The following is an 8,189-nucleotide window of genomic DNA, read 5'->3' on the forward strand; positions in this document are numbered from 1 at the left end:
AATATAATATCAATCGCTTAAAAAGTGTTATCAACATAATGACAACACTTATAGTTTTAAGATATTACTTTTAAAAAATCACGAAAAAATTATCGGTAAATATAGGTAAATATGGGTAAATATACCGATATTATCGTATACCGGTATATCTGCATTTCGGTTTGCATAAGGGTTTTCATACCATTACCCAAAAATATCGGTAAAATACCGGTATTTTGCATACCGGTATAAGTCCCTGCTTGAAACGTAAATCTCTTCCTGAACTACGCTCTAATCTTTCTCTGTCCTGTCGTAAAGAGTATCCTGTACTTATTGTTCTTCACTTTGATTACAAGCTTACTTCTTCATAGCTGCACGATTAGTATTACTACGCAGAGTCTGTCACATTGTACGCGCGTTCAGGGGTTATTCAAATTATACAATGCGATTTAAATTAGACGAAGACTCATATATGGATAATATATAATGAAAACAGAAAATTTTTTTCTGAGCCTGTGTGAGAATTTCTTTATACACATTTCCTTGTAATATGTTGCACACACTACTCTAATTGACGAATTAGCAACATATTTTGAATAACCTAATACTACATAACTTTACACGGAAACAGTTTTTTTTTGTAAATTACCGTTTATTTGTTCATTTTGTAAATGCGTGTACTTTTTTTTAATTTTAGCTCAATTAATATTAATCCATTAATAAGAGATGACGAGATCTATATATTTTGATCGAGTGCACTACGCCATCTGCACATTAATGTATCAACGATTTTCGCATTTCGTATGTACTTCTCTGTCAAGCATGTTTCTAAACAAAAACTGTTAAACATACATTTATAACCCGCAAAATGATTTAACGCACCGATTCTCGGTAGAGATCTTCGATGCGATCCAGAATCACTCATCCATTGATCGATTACGACATTGACAAAATTATAACGTTCATATTTTTGTAATTTGCATAATATTTCGATAAATTGTTGTCAAAGAACGCGTTTGGTGTTATTGTGACAAACAATTGGCATAAATCAGACGAGAAATTGTTCACGCGAAAACACGACAGTAATATGTTATCGGTCACCTGCAACAGGTTCATCGAGAAATATCTGTCTGTACAACCTGTTACAGGTGGTTGACATTTCCGACAATCCTGCTACATGTCCGCTAGATTAGTTTTCATTGTCATTTCGAGCGAATTTTTACTATCGCTTCAAGATAGAACGTCTCTGATACTTTACTGTTAAAACACATTTGTCACTCGCGGGTGTAAAAAAAATTTCTTTACGTGAAACAACACGCAAAGTAGAGAGAGCTGCGACGTATCTTGCGTGCCACGATATTTTCTTTCACGATTTAACGGAAGATCGTAATACGAAATTTGTCGGGAAAATCACTCATCACTGTCATCATTATTATCTTTCGTCGGTGATCAAAATCAGAAAGAGTCTCTCATTTGAGAACAGATCCAACGTTACGCCGTAAACCTTCTGATTCCAGATCGCAAGAGGAGTCCGCATACGCTGGCTACCATCTCGCCTACGAAGTCAAAAAGCTCATGTACGCTTCTGTTGTTGTTAACGCTACCTTGTTATTTGTGACGTGATTATATACCGCTCCATGTGTTTTTTTCTCCCATTCTGCTGTTTAACAATGAAACATGCTCGTCTGCATGTCGAGCGACACCCCAGGTAGCAAGCTCACGTGATAATGACGTCAGTTTTTGGTCTGCAAAACGTCAATTATGACATAACAATGACGTGATTTTGACGTACATATCACGTGATTATGTCACATCTTATCGACGTCATTATATTAAGTCAAGTAGACGTGAATATAATCAAAAAAGTCTCACCAATATAACATGGTAAAGACGTTATTGTAAATTTAAAAGAAAAACAAAATACAACACTTAAAGAACAATAGTATCAACATCCCACATAGCACGTAATATTACTGCATTACAGTAATAAAATGACCGCCGAAATGCATCGCAGTAATATTACGGTGATATATAAAAAAAAAACGCTTTATAGAAACAAAATTAATTCGAAAATTCACTTGAATTAATTTTTGGAGATCTGATTCAGTTTGTCAAATCAACTGATTAACTCGATGAAAGATACCGGGCCTAGAAAAAATTCTAAGGTGATGATGGTGGGGATTTGAAGAACTCGAGACCTCCATATTCGCAGCCCCTGCACTAAGTTCGCTAAACCACTTGTTCCTTACTATAATGTAATTATTTTTGGCTCTTATGACCGAAGATTTCATGTTTGTAATTATTTTTCTTTACTCATTCTCAAACTATTCTACACATTTCATTTATTATTTAATAAGGTAAATATGCATAAAAACGGAGCACCCTCGGAGGTCATTGTTCTTGACATATGTTGTCAAGGACACATCCCTAAACAACAATCTGAAGGTTTTAGCCGTCGCTCGTTGTTTGTTAAAAAATTAGAAACAAGAAAAGAAATTGCGTCAATAAACCGTTATTTTCCGACACCGTGTTTTGTTTGTGTTGTAAGCGTGTAGGCAGGGGGGCTGTGCCCTCTCACAGGGAGAGGGGCTTTGCCCTTCCCTCCTGTTCCCCCCTCACAAAAAAATGAAGAATTCAATTAAGTGTCAAGTGAAGAATTCGAAGCGAAGCCCCTCCTCCTGCGGGGGGCGCAGCCCCCCCTGCCTACACGGTTACAACACAAACAAAATGTACACGGTGTCGGAAAATAAGAATTCATTTATGATATTTCTTTTGTTTATAATTTTTTAACAAACAACAAGCGACGGCTAAAAGTTGCAGATTTTTGTTCAGGAAGGTGTCCTTGACAACATATGTCAAGGACAATGACCTCCGAGCGTGCTCCGTTTTTATGTATATTTACCTTTAATAATAAGAAATATTTAATAATAATTGTTCTTCTTATAAAATTTAACTACAATAAATTTTAGTTATCATTGAATATATATTTATTATATATTATGTTATTTTTAATAAATTTAATATATAAAAGGTAATCAGTTTACCAAAGTATACGTGGCTACTTATCTATAAATAAATGGCTATACTTATCTATAAATAATGTATTTAAAGATATAATATTATTCAAAAAAACAAATGTTATTAATAAACATATTATTATAATTAACGGTTGAATTTAACTCAAGGTTATTGTTAGAACTTCATTTAATCGTTTTATTGATGTCATATTGAAATTCAATATATAAATTGATATATGACGTCACCGCGACATCTAAATGACGTTATATCGGCGATGTCAATTTTTAGTATTGTAAATGACGTCAAAATAACATACCATTTATGTTACTTAACGTCGTAGTCATCAAAATCACTTCATAATCACGTCATTATCACGTAAGCTTGCTTGCTAGGACACATTCGAACATTTTCGGCAATACACAGGAACGCGCGTATTTCTTCCTCTCGCGAGAAAGAACATACGCGTTAAAAAATATTACGTATTCCTCTTTAAAAACCCGACCTTTTCTCTTTTTCTAGTTTTTTGTCATGTAAGTTATTAGTGACAGCTGGACATAAGTATCTCGCGCGGAATATCTTCTGCGACGTTACATTTTTCATCAAAAACGTGTTGCTTTTACGTCTCGCGCGCGACTTTGCATCTACACACGTCGCGGTCGCAAAAACGATGCAAGTCCGGTTTTACGAGGATACTTAATCTCGGAAAACATGTGGCTTTAACGGCACTCGTAAAATACATGGATGTCGCATGCGGTAATGCGTTTGACAGCGGCCTGGTTTGAAATATGAGAAATATTTTCCACGTTTGAGAGAAAAACGCAAAGAAAATATTGCGCGTCGATCGACGTTTTTCCGGTGGTCTCTCCGATGCGATCCGGTGCGGGGAAAAGTATACAATTTGTCAATTTTACCGAGACACGGAAAGTCCCGTTTAAAATCTTCGTCACACAAACATTTATGTCTGCATGCGTACGGTAGCTTGACATTTCCGACTATCTTCTTTCGGTCACTTGAAACGTCCTATTATAAGCTACAAAGTAGCAATACTAGTAGTGCTAGATGATAAAGAGTACTATGTGAAATGCATGCAAAAAAAAAAAACCAAACACGGCTTTGAAATTTTAACAACAAGCTTGGAGAGAAAAATTTCGGATGTAATTCTTTTTTTGAAATATATTTTTCGATATTTCTTGTACATGTACAAAAAGAATACGTATTACATTTTATGTCATGAAAACAAGACGTAGGATTTTAATATTTTCTCTATCGTACAAAATTTACTGTTGCTGTTCTTCTGTAATAATCGCTGACAATGATGTTTGTCACGTAAATTCGCGTTTGTATAAAAGCGATTGTGCTCCGCGTGTGAAGTGTCCTCCTCTCTCGAGCACCGGTGACGGCAAAGACGCGAATGTTTTCAGGCCAACGAGCAGAGCCTCGGCTGGCACAAACGTCAACAACAACAGCGGTCTTCAGGTCGGGATCGCTGACGATCAGGCAAAGGATTTCGACTTCGAGAAGACAGAGATGAAATATGACTCGACGGGGATGTTCCACTGGAGCCCCTCGCGCAACCTCGAAGACTGTATATTGGATCGTAATCAGGCGGCGATGACAGTCCTGAACGGACACGTCGTCGTTTGTCTGTTCGCCGATCCCGATTCGCCCCTCATCGGACTGAGAAACCTTGTCATGCCATTACGAGCTTCCAATTTTCATTACCACGAGCTTAAACACGTAGTGATAGTTGGGTCGGTGGACTACATACGCCGCGAGTGGAAGATGCTGCAGAATCTGCCGAAGATATCGGTTCTAAATGTGAGGAGAGCTGCTGAAAAACGCAGCGTGAAACTTTTTTTTTTTAATTTTTGTTTTTATATTTATTGTATAAAATAGCGCGGATATGTAAGCATAAGAATAACGTTTCCGCAGGGTTCGCCGCTAAGTAGAGCCGATTTGCGTGCCGTTAATGTGAATCTGTGCGACATGTGTTGCATCCTGTCGGCAAAAGTGCCTAGCAATGATGACCCCACCCTCGCCGACAAGGAGGCCATCCTCGCGTCCCTCAATATCAAGGCTATGACTTTCGACGATACAATCGGCGTGCTTAACCAAGGTATATTCAGGCTTACGCTTAAAGTTTGTGTCATTACGTTTGTGTGAAGTCGTGTGCGTGTTTGTCCGTTAAATCGAATTTATTAAATTATATTAAATCGAAAGTGCAAATTACAGCAGATAATGAGCAAGGTAATTTAACCGCAGTTGGCAGCCCGATCGTCTTGCAGCGGCGGGGATCCGTTTATGGAGCGAATGTGCCAATGATTACAGGTAACGAAGAAATGTCCTACAGGACACATTTATTTATTGCAAACAAATTAATCTTTCAAATCAAAATATTCATATTGGAGATAGTTGAATTTATTTCTGCTCGTGGCTGTGTTATCGTTTCAGAGCTTGTAAACGACAGCAACGTGCAGTTCCTTGACCAGGACGACGACGATGACCCGGACACGGAGCTCTACCTCACACAACCGTTCGCTTGCGGCACTGCCTTCGCAGTCAGCGTATTGGATTCCCTCATGTCGACGGTCAGTAATTAAGAATTTTCGTTTTATTTTTGTTTCTGTGTACAGGTGCGGATCAATAACGCAGAGCCAATATTCTCGTTTCCCAAGACGCTGCGAGAATTGTAAAAATAATATTTGCTAGAAGAGAAACTATAGTATGTTTTTTTTTTTATGCCTGTACTTTTGCAGACATACTTCAACCAAAACGCGCTGACTCTGATTCGGTCATTGATCACCGGTGGAGCTACACCCGAGTTAGAACTGATCCTGGCTGAAGGGGCAGGTTTAAGAGGAGGTTACAGGTTGGATATCTCAAAAATACACGCAAACATTATTGATGCCGATGTTTTTTCAGAATTTTTGACAATACAAGATGACGTTTGATTTTGCAGCACCGCAGACAGTCTGGCCAATAGAGATCGATGTCGCGTTGGTCAGATCGCGTTGTACGACGGGCCATTGGCTCAGTATGGCGAGGGAGGCAAGTACGGTGACCTCTTTGTCGCAGCATTAAAGTCGTTCGGAATGCTGTGCATTGGTCTGTACAGGTACAGGTACCGGACTTTTTTTCCTTTCTCGATGGTATTTATTGGATTTACCCTTGCGCACATTTCTACATTTGTATATATATATATACATATACAATACTTGAAAACAGCGACTTTTTCTATCCAACTGCTGCCATTATTGTACCGCAGAGTTTATTATCTCTTACTGTTATATATTCACGTACTTACTATTGATATATTATGATTTTCTGCTGCACACCTTTTGCACTTTGCGTTTTTGCATCATGAAACAAAAAAAAAAAAGACTAACAGAAAGTATCGAAGCGACAATTGTAAGTTGCCTTTCATCCAAAAAATACCTATCATTTTTTACTACTCTACCTTTCTATCTATCTATCTATCTATCTATCTATCTCTTTCTCTTTCTCTGTCTTTCTGTGTCATCTTGTTGTTTATTTAGCGTTCAGTTGTTCATACGTCCACATACGTTTAGTTTAGCTTAGTTTACTTTAGTTTAGCTTAAACTTTAAATCAAACTTTAGCTAGTTTAATTACTCTTGATGTATTTATAGTTGAGCTTGTATTCTCTCTTGGTACGCGCGTGTCCCATTCTTTTTGCTGACATTTGTCCGGATCTTTTTTAGGTTTCGAGACACTAGCTCGTCGTGCGACGCATCTTCCAAGCGATATGTGATCACGAATCCACCCGATGACTTCACACTGTTACCCACAGATCAGGTATCGCGTGTGTGACGATTATGTCGTTTATATTTTTCTCAAATCTATTTTCCCTCACAACAAATTGTTCGAAACGTAATATCACATTTGCCGTCTTTTTCGAACCGACAGGTTTTCGTGCTGATGCAGTTCGATCCGGGTCTTGAGTATAGGCCGAGCAGAGGCGCCCGTGGCAAGGACGACTCCTCCTGATTGTTGCTGTGTAGCGCCCTCACCGACGGACCATATTCCTACATCTAATCACGCGTTAGATGCCATCGTGCCGCCCGTCGTCCCTGCGACTGTCCCGTCTTCGAGAGAGAAGACGCAACCATCGCCGTGTGACATTGCGCATCATCGATGAGTTATCGCGCGAGACATTTTGCAAAACGGATCGCAGCCACGTTCGTTTCTCCGATCAATCGAGATGATCTGCTTGTTCGCTAATTCGATCGCTCCTCGAGAATTTCGTTTTTCACATCGAGTCGTATGTCTCGCGGTTGATGCGCAATCGCAAGAACGAAGACTCGGAAGCCTAAAGCAAACGATTATCCGCATCAAAGTAAGAAGATCGGAGAAGAGGAACGAAGAGGACGCGAAAGGGACAACGGAAAGTGGCATGATGCTGTGCGGTCCGAGGGTAGCTACACGATTCTCTCTCTCTTTTCTTAATTTTTGAACTAAAAACAATCGTCTTCGCCCCAAAGACGCTGATGTAAAGGACTGAATCAGACACTTCGCAAAGCGTATCACTGTGTTATTACAAAAAAACAAAAACAAAAAAAAAAACAAAAAAACACCTCTCGCCGGCCCTTCACGGAAGGAAGAAAACGGAGGGAGGAAAACATAGCTTAAAGTTTAGCACGTGGCTTAGCCTCAAATCGGGCGCTGTGGAATTGCAGTATCCTGCGCGTTACGGGACGGAAGAATGACTCGCCGTCGTTAGTAATGTTGTTTTCGGCACGTGTCGATGTTTAACGTACAATACGTGACCCGTAAGATTGCAATCCCATTGTTCGAACGAGAACGATGAGGAAAACGACGAGACGACCGGAAGTCGTGGTGGCGGTAATGGAAAAGAAAGAAGAGAGACACCCTGAGAGGTGGTTCCCGAGAGATTCTCTCTCGTCGCGACACATCGACGAGTCATCTTTCACAAGTGTCGCCATCCTCGCCGCGAATCGACAACCGGGATGAGAAATGTAGTGTCGGACTACTTACGCGCAACACTTACCTCGTGTGTCTTGTTTTATGACTAATGAAACGAAAAAAAGAAAAATCTCAATCAAGCACTTTCTACAGGTTCTATATATATATATGTATATACACATATACATATATAGGTAACTTACGAGATAAAGTACCCTTTTCCACACAACTAAGTATAAAAAAAAAAAAA

At 39.2% G+C, this 8,189-nt stretch overlaps 1 protein-coding gene across 39 annotated transcripts in view; it reads left to right on the forward strand.

Moving 5' to 3' along the window:
- LOC109859852 (calcium-activated potassium channel slowpoke) overlaps positions 1 to 8,183 on the forward strand; it is a 90,335-nt gene extending 82,152 nt beyond the window's left edge. For 31 of the 39 annotated variants that reach the window (XM_020438478.1, XM_020438467.1, XM_020438483.1 and 28 more), the window contains 9 exons: positions 1,497 to 1,556; positions 4,419 to 4,815; positions 4,930 to 5,113; positions 5,230 to 5,325; positions 5,449 to 5,585; positions 5,754 to 5,866; positions 5,957 to 6,118; positions 6,718 to 6,811; positions 6,923 to 8,183. In XM_020438478.1, coding sequence (XP_020294067.1) covers positions 1,497 to 1,556; positions 4,419 to 4,815; positions 4,930 to 5,113; positions 5,230 to 5,325; positions 5,449 to 5,585; positions 5,754 to 5,866; positions 5,957 to 6,118; positions 6,718 to 6,811; positions 6,923 to 7,003 — 1,324 coding nt within the window. In that variant the 3' untranslated portion in view covers positions 7,004 to 8,183. The remainder of the gene's footprint in view (positions 1 to 1,496; positions 1,557 to 4,418; positions 4,816 to 4,929; positions 5,114 to 5,229; positions 5,326 to 5,448; positions 5,586 to 5,753; positions 5,867 to 5,956; positions 6,119 to 6,717; positions 6,812 to 6,922) is intronic. The other 8 variants (XM_020438508.1, XM_020438507.1, XM_020438505.1 and 5 more) reach the window with 3 other exon arrangements.
- The last annotated feature ends 6 nt before the right edge of the window (positions 8,184 to 8,189 follow it).

The sequence above is a fragment of the Pseudomyrmex gracilis genome, unplaced genomic scaffold, assembly GCF_002006095.1.
Source record: "Pseudomyrmex gracilis isolate BER0280 unplaced genomic scaffold, ASM200609v1 scaffold_294, whole genome shotgun sequence".
In the NCBI taxonomy this organism is placed as follows: Eukaryota; Metazoa; Arthropoda; class Insecta; order Hymenoptera; family Formicidae; genus Pseudomyrmex; species Pseudomyrmex gracilis.